The sequence below is a fragment of the Oncorhynchus tshawytscha genome, linkage group LG24, assembly GCF_018296145.1.
Source record: "Oncorhynchus tshawytscha isolate Ot180627B linkage group LG24, Otsh_v2.0, whole genome shotgun sequence".
Lineage (NCBI taxonomy): Eukaryota > Metazoa > Chordata > Actinopteri > Salmoniformes > Salmonidae > Oncorhynchus > Oncorhynchus tshawytscha.
In genome coordinates, this window is record NC_056452.1 from 3,374,293 (window position 1) to 3,398,651 (window position 24,359).

The following is a 24,359-nucleotide window of genomic DNA, read 5'->3' on the forward strand; positions in this document are numbered from 1 at the left end:
CTTGTCAACCACCCATCTCTGCTTTGTCAGTCTTGCCAGGCCCAGTGTATGCACTTCTGTGTGAGGCTGTCGGGCAGTGGTGGAGTGCATGGCAGATCTGAAAGAGAGATGCACAAAGTGACAGTAAGTAATCAGCTCAACAACATGTCTGTGTGCACATCTGTTGGTGTGAGTGAGCATATGTAATATAATTCTGATTAACCTGTATCCATCTGGGAATCCTCAAAAGTTTCTCCATCCACGGCCAGTGTAGTGGGAACTGGTACAGCCGGTAAATTAAATACCACAGCAGAGGACTGCTGTCGCTTCTCGGCCTTTTGGCTCAGATCAAGTGTAGTTACTTTGACAGTGCTGCACTTGATCGGAGAAGTGATCGCAGGCCGGAGGGCGCCCGGGGAAAATTGTGCTTTTTATTTTTGTTGAAAATCATTATTATTGTTATTATTATTATTGTTGTTGTATTGTTTCACCATTGTTTTTCTTTGTCCTTGGTTAGGTGGTGGATCTGGTGGTGGACTACAGGTGCACCAGCACCTGTAGGGTGAGTTTAAAGGCCCTCTGATCTTTTTCTTTACTTATTTATTTTAATTTTGTTTTTCCCTTGTTTGTCCTGTTTTGCATCTCTCCCTCTCCCCCCCCTCCTACTGTTTTGAGTTTTGTGTTGTCTGCTAGCTGGAGTGGCTTTCTGGCTTGTTGGCCTGCTAGCTTTAGCTTGGCTTGGCCTGCTAGCCTCCTGGCCATTTAGGCGTGGCAGGCTTGGTTTGTTTGTTTGGTTGACTGTATTTCCTTTGTTCCCCTTGTCCCCATCCACCTTGTACCTTTAGTTTATCCCCCAAATTGCCTTTTGTCTCAGTTCCTTGTTGTTTTGCGTTGTCAACTGGGGGACTTTTGCTGGCCAGCCTGCTAGCTGGTTAGCCTAGCCTGGTCTGCTGGTGAGGCTTGCTAGCTTTCTCGGCCCCCACGTTTGGCAGGTGTTGTTGGTCAGTTTGTCCCCTTTTGTTATCCCCTTATTTCCCTCTTACCTCAATTATTTTGTTTGTTCGTCTTACCCCCTAGTTTGTCCCCCCTTTTTGGTTTGTGTGCTTTGTTTGTTTTTGTTGTGAGGCCTCTTGGCTTGTGGGCCTGCTGGTGTGGCCTGCTAGCTTCCTAGCCTTTGTTTAGTTTGTGTGGTTTCTTTTTTGTCTCTCCCTTTTGTGCCCTTCCCCTTTGTGGTAAAAAATATTTAAAAAATTCCCCTCCTTGTTACCCTTCCCTTTGTTAATAAGATTAGCTTGGTGCTGTGCTAGATAGTTTGTTGTGTGACCCGTGGTGCTGGTAGGCCCTGTTTAGCTAGCCTAGCTGAGCCTGCTAGCTCCCTTTTTTCACTGGTGTTGGGTTTAAAGGGAGGGGGCTTCCATCATGTCAGCAGCACAGGCTGGCATGAGGAGGCACCATGCAGTGCGCCTCCTCTTAAAGGAGAAGGGAGGAAAAAACAATAGAGTTATCCTGATTGGATTTCTCCAGAAAATTCCTCCAAAAAGAACTCGGTTTCCATCCCACGCTGGTAAACTGCATCTTAGCTCTCGCCTATGGGAAAGGCTTCGATGTCAGTTTTGCCAATGCCAGCCTCCTGGAGGAGTTCTGGGGGAAACTCCAGAACGCCCTGAACACCCAGGGGTCCCTCACAGCAATGTTTGAGATGACCAAGCTGACGGATAATAGCATTAAAACCGTTATTATCCGTATGTACAATGAAACCGGACAGCCGGAGGACGTTGCAGTATGGCTGGGCAGGTACTGCAACATGAAGGGACCCCTGGTCCAGGTGAAGGATCCCGATGGGACCTGGACAGGGACCTGGAGGGTCCCTGTCCAGCAAAGGGAGGACCCTGGGGCTATGGTGGGTTGAAAGCCATCCCATCCACCATAGTCCTCGGAGAGAACAGGGGCCATGTTCACTACCAGGACCAGCCCAAGCTGTGCCGTTAGTGTGGTGAACGTGGCCACCTTGCAGACGCCTGTCAAAAGGTTGTCTGCATGAAGTGGCAGGAGGTGGGCCACCGCTACGAGGAGTGCACGAACGGAAGGTCTGTGGCGAGTGGTCCCACCTCATCCTCGGCTTCCCTTCCTCCTGGGTCAATAAGGCCAGGGCTGGAAGGAGGGAGTGGGCGGCTGCGGACCGGGCTTTCGAGCGCCAGGTGGTTGGGACGGCAGTTGCCGAGGAGGTGGTTGTGGAGCCGGTGGTGGAGGAGGTAGTTATGGAGCCGGTGGTGGCTGTAGTGGAGGGTACAGTGGTGGAAGAAGTGGGAGGAGAGGACACCCCCCCAACCCCCCTGCCCCAGACTAATGTGACCTCTGAAGGAGAAAGGGCAGAGAAAGACGGCTCTGGAGAGATTTTTAGCGAGAGCTCCCCAAGTGGGTCAGACATTATAGGGAGACGGTGTCAGGAGATACGGGAGAAGGGGGGGAGATTCTGGAGGAACACCTCCCCCCACGAAAAAGAAATGCTAAGGAGCTCTCTGACCCCGAACAGGGTGATGAGAAAAAAGAAAAAGGTGGAATAGGAGAGCTCCCAGGGGGAGGAAGAACCTAGAACCTTCCCCTCCAACTCCCCCAATTAAGTCTCCTTTTTAAGTCCAGTTTTAACCTCCTCTCCCTTCCAACCCCCTTTACCCCAGAGGGGGAGAGATAAATTACCAGAAAAGTAACCCCCTTTTAACTGTTCAAATGCCTTTTCTTTTAGCACTGTTTTTACTCACCCTTTTTATGGCTTTTAAAATCACCACTATAAACGTGAGGAGCGTAAAATCAGCAATGAGAGCACAGTCAGTTGTATCCTTTTTAGAAAGTTTTAACTCAGATGTGTTGTTAATACAGGAGTGTGGTCTACCCTTTTTATCCTCTTACAGCAAATGGGAGGATAAGTGGCAGCACGGGCCCTCCATTTGGAGTGGTTCCAATTTTAACAAGAATGACGGTGTTGCCATTTTAATCAAGACCTCACAGGTGGTGGTGAGGGGGGGCACGGTGGTGGTAGGCGGGCGTGCTCTTCTAGCCAATTGCACTTTCATGGGGAGGGATTTTAATGTGCTAAATGTGTATGGTTTTAATGACAAACATGACCGGTGCGCACTTTTAGAAGACCTGCAGTCCCACATGCTAGAGAGGGTAAATCACCGGGGGAGGATGGCCTCCTTTTGGAGTTTTATCTGACCTTTTGGGATGTTTTAGCCGATGAACCTCTGACTGTTTTTACTGACTTTGAACATCTTTTCAGACTACCTGACAGTTTTAGAGTGGGGATCGTGACTCTTTTATATAAGAAAAACGACAGGATGGACCTGAAGAACTGGAGACCGATAACCCTTTTAAACCTTGGTAAACTCTTTACCAAGGTTTTAACACGCAGAATGTCTTCTGTTTTAGGGGAGGTGATCCACCCGGACCAAACCTGTGCCGTTCCCGGAAGGAAGATCACGGACAGCCTGATACTGATCCGAGATGCCATCTGTTATGCGAGAGACAGAAACATGCGGCTTGTAGTCCTAAATTTAGATTTTGAAAAAGCCTTTGATTGGGTCTCGCACCGGTACTGCAAAAATGGGTTTCCCAGACAGGTTCTTAGCTTGGGTGGGACTGCTGTACGGAGACATTACCAGCAAAATCCTTGTAAATGAGCATCTGTCAAAAGCAGTGGGAGTACACTGCGGCATCCGTCAGGGCTGTCCGTTATCTCCTCTTCTGTTCGTGGCCTGTATTGAACCACTGGCACAGGTCTTGAGAAGGGACCAACGGATCAGTGGGGTGGGTATCCCAGGGAGTGGGGGGGGATGACTGCCAAGTGCATTTTTTACATGGACGACGTCAACATGTACCAACCTTTTATCCGTCGACAGGACCCTGGACAGGACTGACTGGTACAGACGAGCCTCTGGGGCGAGACTGAACAGAGACAAGACAGAGGCCCAATTTTTCGGACCGTGGGCAGACCCAGACTTGACCAGACTACCACTGACGGTTAAACCGATGGACATAAGGGTATTGGGGGTAAAGTTTGACTGGGAGGGAGGAGGGAGCGGAAATTGGAGTGGGATCCTGGGGACAGTAAGACAGAGACTGGATTTTTGGGGACTACGACAGCTGACTTTTGAGGGCAAGGTTTTAATCATTAAAGCTGTGATTTTACCTGTGCTTTTACTAATCAGTTCTGTTTTTATCCCCCTCGAAGGAGTATTTTAGCCCTGGAGCGGATGCTTTTTTACTTCCTGTGGGGAAGCAAGTGGGAGAGGCTGAGGAGGGAGGTGGTCAAGAGGCCCAGGTCCAAGGGGGGTAAAGGCTTGCCTGACCTCTACTTGTTCCTGGGCAGCCGCTACACAGCGTTACATCTGACTCTTGCCACCTCCCCGGTCAACAACAAGACCCAGGCCCTCGCACGGTTCTGGCTGGGATCTTACCTCAGGACTCTTGAGGCTGATCCCAGTTGACCTGCAAGCCCCAGTCTCTTTCCTGCTCCCCACTCACTATGCCCAGCTCCAGAAATGTTTAAGACATTTTAAACTGGAAAAGGAAGCAGTCACAGTTTTAACTAAACACCGCTCTCTTCTCTCTCTTGTGCAGGATCGGGAACCAGTGTGTCCAGTACGCGCGCTTGCTATAGGCAAGCCCACAACGGTTTGGCGTAACGTGGCCCATACTGCTCTCCTGAATCGGCATCAGGACCTGTCCTGGATGGTCGCCCACGAGATCCTCCCGGTCAGGGCCGTTATGCACTCACGGGGCATGGCGAGGACATCCGCGTGCCCCCGACCAGGCTGCGGCCAAGAAGAGTCGGTGAGGCACCTGCCTTGTGAGTGCAGAGCTGCCAGGGACCTGTGGAAGGAAGCAGGCCCCCTGATCACCCCGTGTCTGCCAGCAGGGGAGGACCTAACACCTCAGCTCGTGCTCTATGGGGTGGGCTGAAGGCCTATTCCATCGAAGGCATTCACCAAGTTCTGGCCCACCCTCACGTGCCTGAAGGAAGCACTGTGGTCCTCCCGTAACCTGCTGGTAGCGAAACAAGTAGACACCACCCCCCAGGCAGTGGCCATGGTAGCCACGGAAGGAAGGGGGCCTCGACCCCAGGTGAAGGGTCCCCCACAACACCCTAGGTCCCGGCGGCCACGGCCTGACAGCGCTGCAGCACCTAGGGCGATGCGCCTAGGGGAGGGATCTCCTCTGGGCCCCGAAGGACGGGACAATGATTGATTCGGGAGAGCAGGAGGAGGCGAGCTTGATAAGGACTCACCCCACTCCTGAACAAAGGATCGAAGACAGCCTTTTAACAAAGTGACTTTTTAACATGTTTCTCATGTCTTAAAAAGGTTTTACCGTTGCTAAATCATTTGTACACATTTTAAATGGCTTTTACAGATTTGAGGTTTTTACAATGAAAAGTACTTTTACTCATGGTTGTTCTTATTGGTTTTAACAACATGTACTTTTTAACTAATTTAAATGTAACCTTCAAATGCAGTGTTTTATGCTTTGCCATTTTTATGTGCATGAAATGATGTAAAAAATGTATGAGCTGTTTTTAAAGGAAATGTGACAATAAAAGCATTAAAATTAAATAAAAAGCTTTCTGAAGTTCGCTTGATAAGTGTAATATCTTGCGTGGAAGTGTACTCTCTGGCTGTTTGCATCCTGGAACAGCTGGCCACATGGCCAGCCCTTCTTGATTGCTCCACTTGCTGTACACGGTTGATCTGTATCTTCGGCCAGTGGATTGTCGTGCTTGTGTACACTACAACTCCGTGTGCATTAATATATTGGTAGCTCTTGCTGCCACAAACTGTAATTTACCTTACACAACTTGCCGACTGGCTTGTTCTATGTCTGTTGTGAATTGCTTAAAAAACATGCTGCTCCCCGGCTGTACGTGCTGTTTCTTTCCCCTACAGAGTGTGAGTATCGTGGAAAACTACGTTGAGACATTAACTTTGGGGTTCCTTAATGGGTGTTACTCCATATGGTGCTGTTTTTATTGCTTGGATATTAAACTTATTGGTAATATTGCAGTTGGTGTAAAAACAAAAAACAAATCCATTACTTGGTTGCTGTTTTTTTTGTCTGCCTGTTTCTCCCACAGGGGTCTTCCCCTGTGTTTGCAGAGGTACTGGGTAAATTATCCCTCACCGGGTTCCTATTCCTCCAAGGGGGTCACGACATAAGCTCTCCCAGGGTGTCGGGACCCTGCTCCGTGGCATGGTTAGCTTGGTTGAGTTTATGGCTTCCCTTTGTGACAGGTGTGATGGTATCATCCGTCACCGCCTGGGAGACCCAGGTGCTTGGGGCGCCAGAGGAGAGGCGGGCCCCAGGCAGGACCCCTTACACACCCTTCCCCGGCCTCGGCGCTTCTCCAGGTCTCAAAGAGCAAAGTAGGAGGAGGGTGTGGAGTCCCCCTGGGTGTTTACAATGCTCGAGGGGTACCGACTTCAATTCCGGTGCCGGCCCCCTTCCTTCAGGGGCCTTCGTGCCACCACGGTGACCAACCCCCCCTGAAGAAAACCCTGCAGCTGGAGATCTCCTGGATCTGCAGGATCGAGACAACAGAACGACTAGCTAGGTTCTACTCCACTTATTTTGTGGTTCCAAAAAGAGAGGGTTTCGACCTGATTCTGGACCTCTGCAACCTCAATGGTTACTTGGAGCTAATGAGGTTCCACATGCTGTCCCCAGCCTCGTGTTGCAGGCATGTGTCCAGGGACCAGTGGTTGTGGCACTGGACCTGAGGGATGCGTGCTTCCATGTTCCTGTTCACCCAGCTCATTGGCAGTACCTCTGATTTACTTAGAAGAAACGGCTTACGAATTCATGGTTTTTCCCTTCGGCCTCGCCTTGGCACCCCGCACTTTCACAAAGTGCATGGATGCTGTCCTGGCACCTTTCACGTTCCGAGGATTGTTGAGCCTCAATTACCTGGACGATTGGCTTATTTGTGCCCCGACCAGGACCCAGGTCCTGTCAGACAGACATGCTCCTGACCCACATCGGCGGGCTGGTCATTACTGTAAATGACAAGAAAGAGTGATCTGACACCCACCCAGAAGGTGGCCTTCATTGGCATGGAACTGGACTCAGTCCTCATGAGAGCACGCCTGCCCACCAGAAGGGTTCAGGTGATCCATGTTGCCTCAACCACTTTCGGCAGAGGCGAGTGGTATCCACCCTGACCTGTCTATGCCTGTTGGGCTTGCTGACGGCGGCCTCGTTGCCTATTCCCCTGGACCTGCTCCATCTCCGGCCTCTTCAACGGTGGTTAAACTCCCACCGGCTGCACCCAAAGCGCCACCGTCATCACCAGCTGCGGGTGACTGCACAGTGCCTCAAGGCATTGTTGAGGTGGCGCTGTCACTCCTTTCTCTCAGGTGGGTTGGAGATGCTGAGGATGTGCCGCCAGGAGCTGGTCAGCACAGACGCCTCCAAGAGCAGGTCAGCGGCTGTTGGCTACCCCCTTGGAGCGGCAGGCACATCAATACACTAGAGCTGTACTGCTGGCCCTGGGGTCTTTCCTTCCACATCTGAAAGGAAGATATGTACTGGTGAGAATGGACAACTCCACAGTGGTGGCTTACATCAACCATCAGGGTGGACTGCGGTCCCACCGCCTCCATCTTATGGCACGGGAGCTCCTTCTCTGGGCTCAGGGCTGTCTAGCGTCTCTATGCACAGCGCACGTACCTGACATCCTGAGTGTGGCAGCGGATATGCTCTCGAGGGAGTGTCCGCCACTTTGGGACTAGAGCCTACATCCCCAGGTGGTGCAGCACCTGTGGGAAGGTTCGGGAGGGCGCAGGTGGACCTGTTTCCTCCCTGGACAATGCACACTGCCCCCTGTGGTACTCCATGTCGGAGTCTCCAGGGCCTCTGGGCTTGGATGCTCTGGCTCAGCATGTGGAACCTCAGTAGGGCTGGAGCTTTATGCATTCTCCCCTTTTCCTCTGATCCAGGCTGTGCTGGACAGGACCAGGATGGCAGAGCATTGTCTGCTTCTGGTGGCCCCTTTCTGACCCAGGCGACCTTGGTTCAGCCTTCTCCTATCCCTGTTGTCTGGGACATCTTGTCAACTTCCCCTGCGACCGAACTTGCTGTCTCAGGCCGGGGGAACTATGTGGTAACCAATACCACACTGTCTCAGTCGGTGGGCTTGGCCACTGAACGGCACCAATGATCCATGTTAGGACTACAGGAGGGTGACATGACCACCATGCAGAGCGCAAGGGCGCTGGCTACAACCGCGGCATACCAGTGCGCTGGCGGTTGTTCTGCTCTTGGTGAACTGGTATTGAGGTTGTGCCCGAGTCATGTGGAGGGCAGTATGTCCTCCAATAACTGCAGTCTCGCTTGGATGAGGGCTTGGCAGCCTCTACACTGAGTGGGTATTTGTCCGCTATATCTGCCTGCCATGTGGGGTGGATGGACAGGCCAGTGGGGCACCATCCCTTGGTCTCCAGGTTTATGAAGGGGATTCGTTGCCTGCGTCCAGCTAGGAGCGGACGTGGTCAGTGAAAACAGACCAGCTCTTTGTCTGCTATGGTGAACAAGTCCTACGGGCTGGGCTATCAAAGCAGAGGCTCTCTCACTGGATCGTGGACACGATTATGACAGCATACCGCCTGGCTGGCATAACAGTGCTGGGATCTGTGGTGCCACATTCAACACGAGGTGTGGTTGCATCCTGGGCTCTACTGAGAGGAGTGCCCCTCGCTGAGATCTGTGCTGCGGCCAGCTGGGCTTCCTCTTGCACCTTTGCTAGGTACTTTTGGGTAAATGTGGCACCTCCCTCTGCGTTTGGTTCAGCGGTCCTGGCCGTCGCCTCCCCTTCCTGGGACTGTGCCAGGACCCCCTTCCACATTGACGGCCCCTGCGTCTCGGTCCCGCGCTGGGACTTCACCGCAGGCTGGCCAGGTCCCTCTAGCACCAACTAATCTGGTACGTGTATACCAATATATTGGAGTGATCCAATATAATGAAACATAACGAAGGTTACGTATATAACCACGGTTATGTGATCTATATGGATCACTCCAATCCTCTATGGTGCTAGAGGCGCCTCAAAAATGATGTAGAGAACGTGTCACGGCCATATATAGGGGCGGACCACCAGCCGTGACACAGGTGTACACGGGAGTAAATCTGTAAATACTCACCTCGGATGTATCCCTCCGCCACGGAGTGATACCAATATATTGGAGTGATCCATATAAACTCAGCAAAAAAAGAAACGCCCCTTTTTCAGGTCCCTGTCTTTCAAAGATAATTAGTAAAAATCCAAAAGATATTCATTGCAAAGGGTTTAAACACTGTTTCCTATGCTTGTTCAATGACCCATAAACAATTAATGAACATGCACCTGTGAAACGGTCGTTAACACTAACAGCTTACAGACGGTAGGCAATTAAGGTCACACTTATGAAAACTTAGGACACTAGAGGCTTTTCTACTGACTCTGAAAAACACCAAAAGAAAGATGCCCAGGGTCCCTGCTCATCTGTGTGAACGTGCCTTAGGCATGCTGCAAGGAGGCATGAGGACTGCAGATGTGGCCAGGGCAATAAATTGCAATGTCCGTACTGTGAGACGCCTAAGACAGAGCTACAGGGAGACCGGATGGACAGCCGATCGTCCTCGCAGTGGCAGACCACGTGTAACAACACCTGCACAGGATCCGAACATCTGAACATCACACCTGCGGGACAGGTACAGGATGGCAACAACTGCCCGAGTTACACCAGGAACGCACAATCCCTTCATCAGTGCTCAGACTGTCCGCAATAGGCTGAGAGAGGCTGGGCTGAGAGAAGCTGGGCTGAGAGAAGCTGGGCTGAGAGAGGCTGGGCTGAGAGAGGCTGGGCTGAGAGAGGCTGGGCTGAGAGAGGCTGGGCTGAGAGAGGCTGGGCTGAGAGCTTGTAGGCCTTTTGTAAGGCAGGTCCTCGCCAGACATCACCGGCAACAACGTCGCCTATGGGCGACAAACCCACCATCGCTGGACCAGACAGGACTGGCAAAAAGTGCTCTTCACTGACGAGTCACGGCTTTGTCTCACCAGGGGTGATGGTCTTATTTGCGTTTATCATTGAAGGAATGAGCGTTACACCGAGGCCTGTACTCTGCAGCGGGATCGATTTGGAGGTGGAGGGTCCGTCATGGTCTGGGGCATGTGTCACAGCATCATTGGACTGAGCTTTTGTCATTGCCTGCAATCTCAACGCAGTTCATTACAGGGGAGACATCCTCCTCGCTCATGTGGTACCCTTCCTGCAGGCTCATCCTGACATGACCCTCCAGCATGAAAATGCCACCAGCCATACTGCTCGTTCTGTGCGTGATTCCCTGCAAGTTAGAAATGTCAGTGTTCTGCCATGGCCAGCGAAGAGCCCGGATCTCAATCCCATTGAGAACGTCTGGGACCTGTTGGATCGGAGGGTGAGGGCTAGGGCCATACCCCCAGAAATGTCTGGAAACTTGCAAGAGCCTTGGTGGAAGAGTGGGGTAACATCTCACAGCAAGAACTGGCAAATCTGGTACAGTCCATGAGGAGATGCACTGCAGTAGTTAATGCAGCTGGTGGCCACACCAGATACTGACTGTTACTTTTTACTGACTGCCCCCCCCTTTGTTCAGGGACACATTACTCAATTTCTGTTAGTCACATGTCTGTGGAACTTTTTTCAGTTTATGTCTGTTATGTTCATACAAATATTTACACGTTATGTTTTGCTGAAAATAAATGCAGTTGATAGTGAGAGAACGTTTCTTTTTTTGCTGAGTTTAGCTCACATAACTGTGGTTTCATATGTAACCTTCGTTAGCTAGCGCCGTTGGCATTAGCTAGCTAGCAGCGCCAGCATGTTAGCTATGAAAGTATCTATCCAGCAACAATGTCAAGGTCAAAAATGAAAAACTATGTTGAGCCATGCTGACATCGTAAGAAGTCAAATCGGACTGAAACAATTAAGACTGAACGTACATTTCTGTGACTAACTAGCTAACTTTAGCTCAGTGACTGATGACGCACTTATTCCTGTTTACAGAATGTGCATCCCTCCCCCTCTCATGTCCTGCATGGAGAAGCGCCACTGAGTCAACTTGTGGCCAGAATTTTATATTACATCCGGGTTGGTTTACAAACCCCGTTGACAATGCATGGGAAACTGTTTAGGGTCATTTAGCTAAAGACCGCCCACTTCACCTAGTTCCACTCTAAAGCAATTGTGTTTTTGTTTCAGTTTCACAACTTCCGGAAACACTAGCAAATTACCTCATAGCGGCGACTAGCTAATAATAAAAAACATGCATCGTTAACACAAAAACAAAACATGGCTTACGTTTGGGAACACACACATGGATCTTCGGAGGTCGGATGGTATCACCGTATCCCATCCGTCCATGATTAATACTTACTTGACATGATAAAATTGCATGAAGTTACATATGGGGACATTTTTTATTACTTTGTTTTCTCCTTGGGAGTGGATGGTTCCACTATGAAAAATTAGAAGAGTACAGAGGCATATCAGTAGGCTGGACACAACATTTTTAAGAACACTTTTTTCTGATAACTAGTTCATTGCATCCACCCCGCCGTGGAGCCCAATTTTATAATATTATTACCATCTGTCCCAACTGCTTGCCGTAGTTGAAAAAACAGCACTTATTTTAGGGCATTTTTCACCCTGCCAGCTCCTGTTAGTTCTATTGAGCACCGTGGCACCAACTCGCCTTCCGAACATTCTATTCCCAACCTATTGTTCTACGTCACAATGCCTGCTTCACAATTGTTGGCAAAGAGACATGCCCATATTAAACTCATACACGGAACCCAAACCGGTGGCGCGTGCGCCATCGTGCATAAATGCATTTTGTCCCCCCAAACCAAACGTGATCACGACATGCAGGTTAAAATATCAAAACAAACTCTGAACCAATTATATTATTTTGGGGACAGGTCAAAAAGCATTAAACATGTATGGCAATTTTGCTAGCTTGCACTTGCTAGCTAGTTTGTCCTATTTAGCTAGCTTGCTTTTGCTAACTAATTTGTCCTGGGATATAAACATTGAGTTGTTATTTTACCTGAAATGCACAAGGTCCTCTACTCCGCCAATTAATCCACACATAAAACAGTCAACCGAATTGTTTCTAGTCATCTCTCCTCCTTCCAGGCTTTTTCTTCTCTTGACTTTATATTGCAATTGTCAACTTTCATAAATTAGGTGCATTACTGCCACTGACCTCGTTCGTCTTTCAGTCACCCACGTGGGTATAACCAATGAGGAGATGGCACGTGGGTACCTGCTTCTATAAACCAATGAGGAGATGGAAGAGGTAGGACTTGCAACGCGATCTGGGTTAGAAATAGAACTGACTTCTATTTTAGCCCTTGGCAACGCAGACGCTCATTGGCGCGCACGTGCAGTGTGGGTGCAATAATTGAATAACATGTATGTCTAAATTTATTTTGCGACGCTTGCGCACACGAAGCGAGCGGTGTAGTCAGCCTGTTAGGCTTACGTCAAGTAATTAACTAGGTTACAGGTATTTGGTGAGTGCACTCACTGTTCACCTAGGTACACAATTGTGATCAACAGTATTAACGATGGCTGGCGCATAGCCGTTAAACATTTTCGGGACATGGTTAACTATATTTTCTTTCAGAAAAAGGTGTAAACCTAAACGAAACTTATGCCCTGTTCTCTTTTTCAAGATGTGGCAGATTTGGGGGATGGTAGGGGACGCCATGTGCGACTGACGTGTTTTCCGTTTGCTCCCGTGGTATTCTTAAAGTTTATGTGAATTCTGCAGCAGAACCGTATTTATTTTCAAATATTAATTTGGTGATCCCTTTCCGTAAAAAACAAGACTACTTTGCTTCCGAATGTCAGCATGTCGACCAAACATAAGGCCAAAAGCATGACTTTGAGAAAACCCGGCCTACAAGACCCGCTCTCATCACCGCCCTCTCCTGAGTCTGAGGGCCCGGGGATGCACACTTTAACCGGGGGCGCGGCTTGGCCTGGCGGCGCTGAAATGAACATTCTCGAGGCCATCAAACTACTACGCTCTGACATTGTTGAAATGAAAACACAGGTGGTTGCTACGATTGAGGCCAGAATACAGGAGGTTTCTGATACTTTAAAAGCAGATTTAACCATCCTGCGGAACGAGACTGTGCCAGCAATCACAATACTCAAAACAACAACTGCGTCACACACTACAACGATTGCGGCACTGGAGGCCTCCGCTACTAATGTCTCCGATTTAACTACATCCCTGGAGGCTGAAGTTAAACGCCTAGCTGCGGATTTGAAAAAGGTGAAGGAGAGCTGTGAGAGTCTAGAGGGATTCTCTCGCTGCAATAATCTGAGACTTGTATCGGTCCCAGAGTCCGCGGAAATGCATCGCCACGGATTTCGTTTCAGGGCTGCTGAAGGATGTTCTTGCCTTAGATGAAAAGCCCCTGATTGATCGAGCCCACCGGTCGCTGCGCCCAAAGCCCCGGAATGGGGAGAGGCCCCGTGACATAATTCTTCGAGTGCACTTTTTTCATGAGAAGATGGAGATCCTCCGACGAGCCCGCAATACCACTCTGAGCTTTCAAGGACAGAGCTTTTCCATCTACCAGGACTACTCCCCCACTGTTTCCAGGCAGCGCGCAGCTTTCGGACAGGCCAAACTTCGGGACCATCCAAGTGTGAAGTATGGACTGCGATTCCAGGGTAAAGACTACACATTTGAATCTCCGGATGAGGCTATGGCTCACATTCAACGTCACATCAAGAAGTCTTGAATATGCTCACAGTTCAGCAACTGTTGCTTGCGAACTGTGGATAGTAAGTAACCCACTTGTGGTACAATTATGCTTAGATATAACAGGCTAGTCTTGTATAGTTGGTGAAACTATTCAGGCTTATTTGAGGTGATCTAATGTTTTGATCATCTAGTGTGCGTGCCTTATCTCGCTCACCTATTTAGTTTGTTTACACATTGTCTCGGTGACTCAAAATATTTTTTGGTTATTTGTTTACTGCATCCGTTTGGATTGACCCAGTAAACAGTAAATGTCTCCCGAGGCTACACTGTTTTTGGGGCCTCACTTTAATTTTTAAAGTTTTGAGCGTCATTTATGCCCAGCAAACGTTCAACGTTGCGCACACGTAGTTTTTTGGTATTGGTTGTAAGCTGTCTCAGCTTCAACTAGACTACTATTATAATTACTATTATTTTTGATTGTCTTACTACAATTTCCTTACTTCAAATTAGATTTTTGGCTGAGAGCCTTTATACATTTTATTTATTTTCTCTCTCAATGCCTGTTATAAGACTGGGAATACAATTATATACATCTACAAGTGGTGCTTTTGTCATTCCGTTTGCACAAGGGATTCGCCCTTTTTTTTATTTGAAAAAATACATACAAATCTTTCTTTTTGCTGCTTGATCCACTAACAAAACGCAACTTTAAAGAGCGGGAGTGTGGGTTTAGGTTTAAGACCGCACTCTCACAGACATACTGTGCGAAGAGAACATGTTCTATTTAGGCTTGTACCTCGTTTGGGGAGGTATTGTCTGGGATGGGGGCGGGGCCGGTTGAATTGTTCAGTTCTAATGTTGTCATTCTGTCTTTTTATCTGTTTTTTTTCCTGTACTTTTTCTAAACATTTACCACCGTACATTATTACTCTGAGACAAGTTATTCTGGGAGTTTTGGGCGCTCATTGCTTTTCCATTCTATGCTCTAATGACAGGGTTGAATAACGGGAATGCCCAGAGGGGCCGAAATAATACGATCAAGTACATTTCTTGGAATACCAAAGGGGTTAACAACCCGGTGAAGCGTAAGAGGGTGTTGACACACTTAAAGGGTTTGAATGCAAATATTGCATTTTTACAAGAGACTCACTTGAGGACTGGTGAGCATTTTAGGATGCGTAAGGACTGGGTTGGTCAAGTGTTCCACTCAAACTTTCACAGTAAATCAAGAGGTGCTGCCATTCTGGTTGATAAAGCTACTCCCTTTGTAGCTTCTGAGGTTATTGCTGATCCTAAGGGACGATACGTCATAGTAACCGGTGAACTGTTTTCTACCCCTCTTGTTTTGGCTAGTGTTTATGCTCCCAATTGGGATGACACAAGTTTCATTTCTTCCTTTCTGTCTGCTATTCCCAATTTAGATTCTCATTTGTTGATTTTAGGGGGGGATTTCAACTGTAAAATGTCCCCAGTTCTTGACAAGTCCTCACAAACAAATACAGGCCCATCTAAATGTGCCCTACTTATTCAATCCTTTCTTCAGAAATATGCTATGTTTGAGGCCTGGCGTTTCCTACATCCTACAGATAGACAGTATTCCTTTTATTCTCATGTTCATCAAACATACTCCCGGATTGATTACTTCTTTTTGGACAAAAACTTCTGCCTAACCTTCGGCAGTGTACTTACGAGTATTGTTATCTCTGACCATTCACCATTAGTGCTTGAACTAGAGTTTCCCCAGCGACCTCCTATGTGTTATCAATGGCGTCTCAACCCCATTTTACTCTCAGATAAGGAGTTTGTCAATTTCATTTCTTCTGAAATCACCTTATTCCTAGAAACTAATTCAACACCAGGTATGTCCTGCTCTACCATATGGGAGTCTCTCAAAGCATACCTACGTGGCCAAATTATTTCTTATACAGCCAACCAAAACAGAGTTCACTCCCAGTGACTTCGGGACCTGAGCGAGTCCATAGCCACACTGGATGAGAAGTATGCTACAGATCCTTCCTCTGATCTGCATAAAGAGCGCCAACTACTCCAATCTGAATTTGATGAGCTTTCTACCAGGCAAGCTGAACAGTTACTCTTGCGAGCTCGATACAAAGTCTATGAACAAGGCGACAAGGCCAGTAAACTCCTTGCGCATCAGATCCGTAAATCTGAGGCCTCACGTTTAATCCCACAAATAAAGACCCCGTCTAGTGCCACCACAGTTATACATAAAGAGATCAATGATCAATTTAAACAATTTTACTCTGCGCTATACACCTCTGAATCCCCTCAAGACCCCTTGCTGATTGACTCCTTCTTTAATGGCTTGAATATGCCTTCAATTGATACAGACTCCCATGACTGTCTAGAAGAAGAATTTACGCTTGAGGAGATTGCAACAGCAGTGTCCGCAATGAAAAGTGGTAAATCACCGGGTCCGGACGGTTTTCCAACCGAATTTTACAGGACGTTTTCTGGTCTGCTTTGCCCATTCTTGTCTCGACTATTTGCAGAGTGCCTCAATACCTCAAAGCTACTGCCTAGTCTTTATCAGGCTTCAATTTCATTACTACTAAAGAAAAACAAAGACCCCCTGGAATGTGGATCCTATCGCCCAATCTCGCTTTTAAACTGTGATTACAAAATCCTAGCTAAGCTTTTAGCCATCCGTATGGAAGGCTTGCTGCACCAAGTAATACACTCTGACCAGACTGGCTTTGTGAGAAATAGGCATTTATTTTTCAATATTAGGCGCCTTATGAATATACTGTACTCCCCAGCGTCGGAGGACCCGGAGGTGGTGGTCTCACTTGATGCCGAAAAAGCGTTTGACCGCGTTGAGTGGGATTACCTAACAGCTGCCCTTTATAGATTTGGCTTTGGCCCCAAATTCATTGCGTGGATAAAGATTCTTTATTTTTCCCCCATGGCTTCGGTACGGACTAATAACTTGTCCTCTGACTATTTTCCCTTGCACCGCGGATCCAGACAGGGTTGCCCACTCTCCCCTTTGTTGTTTGCTTTGGCAATCGAGCCTCTCGCCATTGCACTACGCTCTAATGATGCCATTCAAGGCATAAAATAGGGCGGGCTGGGAGCAGAAAGTCTCGCTATATGCTGACGACCTCCTTTTGTTTATCTCCAACCCCGATACCTCATTGCCACGTGCCCTATCTGTTCTTAAAAAGTTTGGATCAATCTCAGGGTACAAGCTGAATCTAGGCAAGAGTGAGCTTTTTCCGGTAAACAAGGCTGCTTTAAAGTGCTCTTTTACAAGTTCTCAGTTTAGGATTGTCCGGGATCAATTCACTTACTTGGGAGTGACAAGGAAATATTCAAATTTGTTTCAGGAAAACTTTGTTGCTCTAGCAGACAGATTGAAACAATCTTTTACTTTTTGGAATTCGCTACCCCTTTCTCTTATCGGAAGGATTAATGTCATTAAAATGAATGTGTTGCCCAAATTTTTATATTTATTTCAATGTTTACCCATTTTTATTCCAAAATCTTTTTTTATTTCACTGGATCAAACATTCATGCATTTTATTTGGGATGGCAAGGTACCACGGATTGGTAGAAAACATTTACAGAAGCCTAGGTCATTGGGGGGTTTAGCTCTACCAAATTTTCAGACATACTACTGGGCTGCAAATTTCAGAGCCGTTCTGTACTGGCTGCAGACTGATCCTACTGGCCCTAGACCACTCTGGGTCCAGATGGAGTCTGAATCGTGTAAACCTGCAGCACTTTCCTCTGTGCTGTGCTCATCTCTCCCAGTGTCCATAGGCAAAAGGTGTGTCAACCCAATTGTAAAGCAGTCTCTTAAAATTTGGAATCAGTTCCGTTTAGCCTTTAGCCTCCGAGGCTTTTCTCTATCAGGCCCAATCAATCAGAACATTTTATTTCCTCCATCTTTGAGCTTTTGGCATTTGGCACTCACTGGGCCTCTCCTCGCTAGCCCAATTATTCTTTGATGATACATTTGCCTCTTTTTCTGAGCTGCAGGAAAAGTTCAATCTCCCCCAATCCCACTTTTTCCGCTATCTCCAGACTAGAAACTTTGTCAGGGCTAACACACCTGAATTTCCCAATAGGCCTGCGAATACAGCTATAGAGAGCATCTTGGAGCTGAACAAGCTTCCTAGGGGCACAATTTCAGATGTATATGCAATCATTCATGACTTACAGAACCCTTCTTTGGTGCCTTTAAAGACTCGATGGGAAAAGGATTTGGGGGAGGAACTTGGGGAAGACGCCTGGGAATCTGTGCTGCACAGGGTGCACTCGTCCTCTTTTAGCACTAGACACAGCCTTATTCAATTCAAGGTGGTTCACCGTATCCACTGGTCGGGGGCCAAACTTGGAAGAATATTCTCTGATTTTAATCCTACCTGTGTCAGATGTAAAGTGGAACCAGCCACACTGTTGCATATGTTTTGGGGCTGTCATAAACTGTCAGGTCTCTGGGAATTAATATTTAAATGTTTCTCTGATATATATGACACTGTTATAGATCCGTCTCCCCTTACAGCCCTTTTTGGAGTACTGCCCATGGGTACCCCCCTATCAAGAATCCAGTCGGACACTGTTGCTTATACAACTCTTTTAGCTAGACGGCTAATACTACAGAACTGGAAGATGGCAGCTCCCCCATCTTATAAATATTGGGTGAGGGATGTGTTGTGCTCTCTGAAACTAGAAAAAATCTAATTCAATTCACGTGGGAACCCCAAACTGTTTGATGAGGCTTGTGCTCCATTCCGGTCTTACTTTAAACAGTCCATCCTCTGATGGCATTCCAATTAATACTAAAATAAGTCTGTGACTTAAGGGTTGGAGGAGCCTCTCTCTGTGTTTCTGCTGGGGGGGGGCATTAAGGTCCATGTGCTTATTGATTGTGATCCGCAGATGCCTTGTTCATCTTGCTCGGGCAGAGACTGAAGTGTGAGCTTGTTTTTCCCAGTTATTTTTACATTTTGTTCACGCCTATATGAATAATCATTTTATTTTTTTATTTTAAAGCATTGTAAAAAAAAAAACCTGTCCAGTGGATGGTCGGTCTGTGGCCATGACTCTCTGTGAGTGGTTGCATTTCTCCACCCTTATCCCTTGACTGTTTACAGGAACAATGGTGAGGTGTTTGCTCTGTCCCTATACTATAGATTGCCCTTTAACCTCTGTAGCCTTCTGCCTGGTATGTTTAACTTGTCTAAAGTATGGTATCTTTAAAGCTATTTTTTGATTTGTATTTTTATTTGTATTTTTTTTCTAGTTGAGTATATTATTTATATTGCTTTGTCTTGTCTGTGTGTGTGTGTGTGTGTGTGTGTGTGTGTGTGTGTGTGTGTGTGTGTGTGTGTGTGTGTGTGTGTGTGTGTAAAACTGAATAAACAGAGTTAAAAAAAAAAAAAAAAAGATGTGGCCGATTTTTTTTTTTTTTTAAACAGCCAGAAGACATTTTTAAATTAAGAAATAACCTATTTTTTGGACAATTTGTTGTTTCTAACTGGCTGCTGGGTAATTTGATATGCGCCAATTGGTTTGTTAGTAGGCATTGGATGTAGCGAACGCTGCGCAGGTTCACAGAGTTGCAAACCAAATGGATAGGTCTAGCTCATTGATTTGTAGATCTGACGCAGTTGCCATCTCCGATTACGAGCCTAGCAAGTGTCACGGATTAGTTACCCATACTGGTTTTTGCCTTAAACCCTAACCCTAGTTATAACCTATTTTAGCCTTAACCCCAATGCTTGGGTAGGGTAGCCTAGAACACTTTAAACTATTTTTGTAATAATATTATGTTAGTAAATACCATTATAGTAAATCAAAACCTATGCAAGCATTTAGAAATTTTTGTTATAGTTATTTTATAATATATATTATTGCAAGGCAGAACACTTGATAAACAAGCCACATTTTATTTTTCAAATGTGGTTTGAACTGGGTGTGACCTAGTAACCTATATGTGAAATTCCAGCAATTGGCTGGGATAGGTGGGGCAGGTTTGAGACTGATCTCAGGAATTAATAAGAAAAATACACTTTCTCAGCTGCTTCACGATGTCTGTAAATTAATAACTTAAATGCTAAATATTTCCAATAGATGGCAGCATAAGACCACGAAGCATCAGTTATAGGCATTGTTTGACATAATATAGCATGCAACCAAAGACTATGTCCCATGATTTTCTAAAATGGTCACTCTCATTACTTTACAGGTAGCTATTTGTCTCATATTAGGCCTGTGTTGCTTTTGGGAGAGCAACAAAATTGTGACTATAACAGGTATTGAAACCCGGCCAAATAATCACTAGGCAGGTGCACTAACCTCCACCCTAGTAGATATACATATAAAAAAAAGCATTTTCAAATAGAAAAGAGTGCTCCTCCAAGTGGCCGCCTCTGAATGTGTGACCAGAAGGAAATTGGCAGACCTGCAACCCTTGGACTGTGTGTTGGTTTTGTCACCTGGAGCTGAAAAATAGAGAGATGGGGAGGGAGGGGTGGAAGAGTGCAGTTTAAAGGTTTATCATTAATAACGGACACAATTCTGTAATGAATACATATTAGAATAATAATACATAGTGACAAATAGTTACTGTATTGTTTAGTGTTTTATTTACTCAAGTAGTGCCCCAAGGAGGGATCGAACCATGTCTCAAAAGCAGCAGAAAAGGTCAAATAAAGTCACCAAAATGTCCGTTACGGGTATACACGACTGGCCGTACACAGTAGGCAGCTGATTGTTTGCGGACCTCCAAAATACCATAGAAGAAGAAACGGATGTAAGCTAAGCGGTTTGAGCTTCCTTGGCAACGTGAGGCTTTTTATAGCTACATTTTGTTAGCATGTCTTCAATAGTGTTGGATTTTCGTGCATAAATAAAGTCACCTGTGAGTAGTTTGTCTCGTTTCCTAGTTTATGCTAGCTATTGTTTTGCGGTGCTAGAAAACGTGATGCAGAAGTAGCTTTGCAACCTATTCAAGCCAAATCGTGTTGCTAGCTAACGTTAGCTATGTTTTTATCTAGCTAACGTTAGCCGGTAGAGTTCGCACCTGTTAGACAAAAATGTCCACATACCATTTGTATCGCGCAGTGCAGCTAGTTATTGTACTTTCTGCACGTGTGACCCATACGGCCACAGATGGAGGAGTCAACACAGAGTCTTCAATAACAACGAACAGTCCAAAAACCTATGAGCCTTTCAGTACCAATGACCCGATGTATACCGTTTCAACTGTTGCATTGGATACTTTTGCAACTGCTTCTGCTGAAACTGTCACTCAAGATGGTGTTTCCACGGTAACCAATGACCTGGCTCCAACATCTGAAGCCACCACCGAGCCAGTCATTGAAACTGTCCCACCTCCTGTTGAAACTACTGCCAAAACAAGTCTGATTCCAAAAGGTAGGTTGTCTATTGTCATTGAAAAAATACATTAGTGCACTACAATAGTTTTGAGATTAACCTTTGCTGTCTTGCAGTGTGTTTATGTGATTTGACCCCAGACTTCTGTGATATTGGCTGCTGCTGTGACATTGTGGACTGCGACATCCCTGACTTGAGCTCTGTCTTCAATGGATGTTTAGATGAAGTCATGTAAGTTTATACGCCTGTGCATTTGCCTTGGGGTCATGACTGTCCAGGTTCGATCCTCGCAAGGGACGCTGCATTCACTGCCACTGTTCGCAACATTGGTGTCAAGGTGGGATGTACAGTGCATTTGGAAAGTATTTAGACCCCTTCACCTTTTCTACTTTTTGTTACGTTACAGCCTTATTCTAAAATGGATTAAATTGTTTTTCCCCCTAACCAATCTACACACAATACCCACAATGACAAAGAAAAAACAGGTTTTTAGAAATGTTAATTTTTGAAAAATAAAAACGTAGATACCTCATTTCCATAAGTATTCTGACCCTTTACTCAGTACTTTGTTGAAGCACCTTTGGCAGTGATTACAGCATTGAGTCTTCTTGGATATGACAATAAGCTTGACACACCTGTATTTGGGGAGTTTCTCCCATTCTTCTCTGCAGATCCTCTCAAGCTCAGTTAGGTTGGATGTGGAGTGTCGCTGCACAACTATTTTCAGGCCTCTCCAGATGTTTAGATCAGGTTCAAGTCCGGGCTCTGGCTGGGCCACTCAAGGACATCCAGAGACTTGTCCCAAAGCCACTCCTGCGTTGTCTTGGCTGTGCTCTTAGGGTTGTTGTTCTGTTGGAAGGTGAACCTTTGCCCATTCTGAGGTCCTGAGTGCTCTGGAGCAGGTTTTTATCAAGGATCTCTACTTTGCTCCGTTCATCTTTGACTCGATCCTGACTAGTCTCCCAGTCCCTGCCACTGAAAAACATCCCCACAGCATTGGTCAGACCCTTAAGGAAAACATTAATGGCTCTCCATCCATCGGCCACATCTTGCTCTTCATCACCCACAGCTCTATAAACCTTTTCTTCAAGTACACCATGTTCATGGTTGTTCAAAACAAAGGTGAACAACTGTAACCCATCATAAGGATGTAGATTGTGGAGTACCTTATATCGCGTTAAATGGTCCCACGTCTTCATACCCACGCTTCGTGGATGCTTCAAAGTCTTAGACCATTCATCCAACTGTTTTGGAGATGCTGATTTGTGTGATTACTGTCACTGGAGGTTTGTCTTTACTCCCTAAGACCTCATTCGTCACCGCTGTCAAAATCTGTTGACTCAAAGCCAGGAAGTGCTGACCAGATGCTTTAAATCTGATCTGCCTTGCGCAACTCAGCATGAGGGTAGATTGAGGGAATAGAGAGCCAAGTCTGCCCTTTCCACCCTTGCCTCCTGTAATTGTTGAATTTCGGCTTTTAATGTCTCTGTTCACCAAGAGCCCTCAAATTCTCTCTCTCTGCAATGTCCTATCATGAGAATCACAAAGGAATTTATCATGTTTTCTTACTTTGGCTAATACAGTTAAAGACCATTGTGTCTTTGTCAATAAGTTAGACATTCTATTTCTCCCCAAGCTTTTTGTATATCAGAAAGATTCCATCTTTGTCAACTATGACATATTTCTTTTATCTCTTGCCTACACTAATTTGAAATGGTTTTTCATATCACTAGCCAGTGAATTTGATACTTTCCATGTTCACATCCAGAACAGCTGTCCTGCCCTTTTCCAGAGTGGTTCTCTCATTTAAAAAAAATACATTACATTAACTTCAAAACTATTTATAGTTTTACAACCACTTGAGGACTCTAACCTCCTATCTTATAGAACACATTGTTTCTACATGGCCTGGATACCCCTAAAACATGAGTTCACTTCAAAAGCTTGTACAAAGCTGCGCGCAACCCACTTATCTTTCCCCTGGATCAACAAACAGTTGATTTGTTTTTTTCTTGTTTGTCAAGACCAATTAATCCGGGTCACGGCACCATGTGTTAGCTGTTGATGTCATTCTTCAATAACACAGAGCCCAAAGCAAATCAGGGGGAGCAAAATCTATTTATTCAAAGAGAACAAATCAGTTATGCTGGAAAGTAGATGTTTATTCTTCCCTGTCCTCAATGGTTTCTCCACTGAAAAAAAGGAGACAGGATGTAGTTATACCCAAGCCTAGCCTGTGGTTGACCAATTAGAATTCATTGCAGAATTCATTGCAGTAAAATTGGGGCAATGGCCAAATACCAAGTATTCTGTTTGAGGCTCAATGTATAGACAATTCGGACCATTGAACTTGCCACATGTAGCTATGAGTCCGACTGAAATTCCTCCTGTGTCCCTGACTCATTAATCTTCAGTTCCCCATTACAAAGAAACAACTATTTCTATTGAGCATTAATTCCCTATTACAGAAGAGCAACTATTTCCATCGATGGTTAATTCCCTCTTGACCTTTAGTCCTCTGTGTTGTGTATTTATCGTTAAATATTCTTACAATAGCTAAGGGTCTGAATACTTAAGGTATCTGTTTTTTTACATTTTAATACATTTACAAAAAAATCTAAACCTGTTTTCACTTTGTCATTATGGGGTATTGTGTGTAGAGAAATGTTTTAATTTAATACATTTTAGAATAAGACTAACGTAACAAAATGTTGAAAAAGTAAAGGAGTCTGAATACTTTCCGAATGCACTGTAAAGTGATTTATTTAGTTATGTATTGCTAAAGCACATCAAGGAACATTGATTTGACCAATTGAATTGTTTGTTTTACAGATATGGTGAATGCATTGAGAGCTGGTTGATATTCAGAGTCAATGTGGATCCTTCATGCGTCACTGTCACAAACAAATTTGTCTGCTTTCGACCAGAAGAGGGTAAGCAAACACACACACACACACACAAAGAATCATTTTCCTGATGGTGATCCATCCATTCCTTGTCTACAGATAATACTACAGTTTCCCAGATCCTTCCAGCTCTTGCTAATACACCATTGGATTCCTCCTACCACTTCTCTTGGAAGGGATCCGCAACTTATAGTACCCACACCAAAGATTTCTACAGGGTATGTTGAGATGTGGTGTCTGTATAATAATCTTAACCAGCGATTTAATCATTCAGACAGGCCTAGTAATTTTTCTCTCTGATCGGTCTTGTTATTT

General features: G+C 45.9%; 1 protein-coding gene and 1 long non-coding RNA gene across 2 annotated transcripts in view; one reads left to right on the forward strand and one right to left on the reverse strand.

Moving 5' to 3' along the window:
- On the reverse strand, positions 1 to 20,983 carry LOC112223855. Its single transcript, XR_002949368.2, has 3 exons — positions 20,850 to 20,983; positions 20,098 to 20,243; positions 1 to 97 (listed from the first exon to the last, which is right to left on the reverse strand). It is a non-coding gene; the product is annotated as an uncharacterized LOC112223855 (long non-coding RNA).
- Positions 20,331 to 24,359, forward strand: part of LOC112223854 (tectonic-3) — a 24,713-nt gene continuing 20,684 nt past the window's right edge. Inside the window, exons 1-4 of the mRNA XM_024387137.2 lie at positions 20,331 to 21,177; positions 21,255 to 21,369; positions 23,971 to 24,071; positions 24,144 to 24,262. Of these exons, the coding sequence (XP_024242905.1) occupies positions 20,838 to 21,177; positions 21,255 to 21,369; positions 23,971 to 24,071; positions 24,144 to 24,262 (675 nt within the window). The 5' untranslated portion in view covers positions 20,331 to 20,837. The remainder of the gene's footprint in view (positions 21,178 to 21,254; positions 21,370 to 23,970; positions 24,072 to 24,143; positions 24,263 to 24,359) is intronic.